This window comes from Suricata suricatta, chromosome 10 (genome assembly GCF_006229205.1).
Source record: "Suricata suricatta isolate VVHF042 chromosome 10, meerkat_22Aug2017_6uvM2_HiC, whole genome shotgun sequence".
NCBI classification, from domain to species: Eukaryota; Metazoa; Chordata; class Mammalia; order Carnivora; family Herpestidae; genus Suricata; species Suricata suricatta.
Window position 1 is genome coordinate 58,953,355 of NC_043709.1, and position 1,112 is coordinate 58,954,466.

The following is a 1,112-nucleotide window of genomic DNA, read 5'->3' on the forward strand; positions in this document are numbered from 1 at the left end:
ACTTTCTGGGATCTGGAAGATCAGAACACAAGGCAAATGCCCAGAAGGATCCTTGAAACTAGCAAGTTATTTCCTGGGAGGAATTCTTACTAATCTGTAAGGGATCAGGCTGACCCTTCCATAGTGTTCTATACCAGAGTTGCATCTATGTCTTAGAGACTGATAGAGCATAGAAGGGATCCAGATCCAGACCAACATTCCCCCCTGAATATTTAAAGGAGTTAAGGAAAGCTTTACTGGACTTATTAGCTATCTGTTATCTCTCTCCTTTCAGTTAAAACCAGGAAAAGGATTCATACAAAAAATAATTCAATATTCCAAGCCTTTCTCAAGAGCTGCTGTCAGGCACAAAAGCCAGGATAAGTAAAACGAGCTATGCATTCCTGCACTGGAGGGTTGGGGATTGTTATCAGGCAGAGCAAAAGGATACCAAAAAGATAGGACAGGTGCCCAGTATATTGAAGAGGGCAGCAAATGAGGCAAATAGCTAAAGTATTAGGCTGAAGAAAGAAGAGATATTCCTACCATAGGAAGGAGATTGCATAGACATGAAAGGAAAAGTAAGAATAAGAGGACATTAAAATGCAGAGCATGCATTAAGAAGACCAGGTGGCCATGTGTCGTTCCAAGGAAAGCATCAAAGAAATAAAGCCTCCTATGTGGGAACTTCGGCAAATTTTGTGAAGGGCCATAGTGAGACAAGCATTCTTTTTGGGACAGGTGGACGAAAGAACTTCCCAGGAACAAATTCCATAGTAAATCCACATTTTCACTAATATTCCTGAGATTTTCTGTCTCTCTCATTCATTTGTCTCCTTCTCAGGCAGCAAAGGTTAGCAATGAAAAACCAAACCTTTCTGAAAGAATTCATTTTGCTGGGACTATCAGCCATCCCGGAGATCCAACTTGTAATCATCATATTTCTCTTCCTGACGTACCTGCTTACCATCTTTGGAAACCTGACAATCATCACTCTTACTCTACTGGATTCCCACCTCCAGACTCCCATGTATTTCTTCCTCCGTAATTTCTCCATCTTAGAAATTTCCTTGACAACCACTTTTACTCCCAGGCTGCTGTTCAGCATCACAACAGGAAACAAGAGCATCAGT

At 41.4% G+C, this 1,112-nt stretch overlaps 1 protein-coding gene across 1 annotated transcript in view; it reads left to right on the plus strand.

Moving 5' to 3' along the window:
• The first annotated feature begins 839 nt into the window (after window positions 1-839).
• Window positions 840-1,112, plus strand: part of LOC115305735 (olfactory receptor 6C4-like) — a 963-nt gene continuing 690 nt past the window's right edge. The window contains exon 1 of the mRNA XM_029955980.1: window positions 840-1,112. This exon is cut by the window's right edge and continues 690 nt beyond it. Within this exon, the coding sequence (XP_029811840.1) occupies window positions 840-1,112 (273 nt within the window).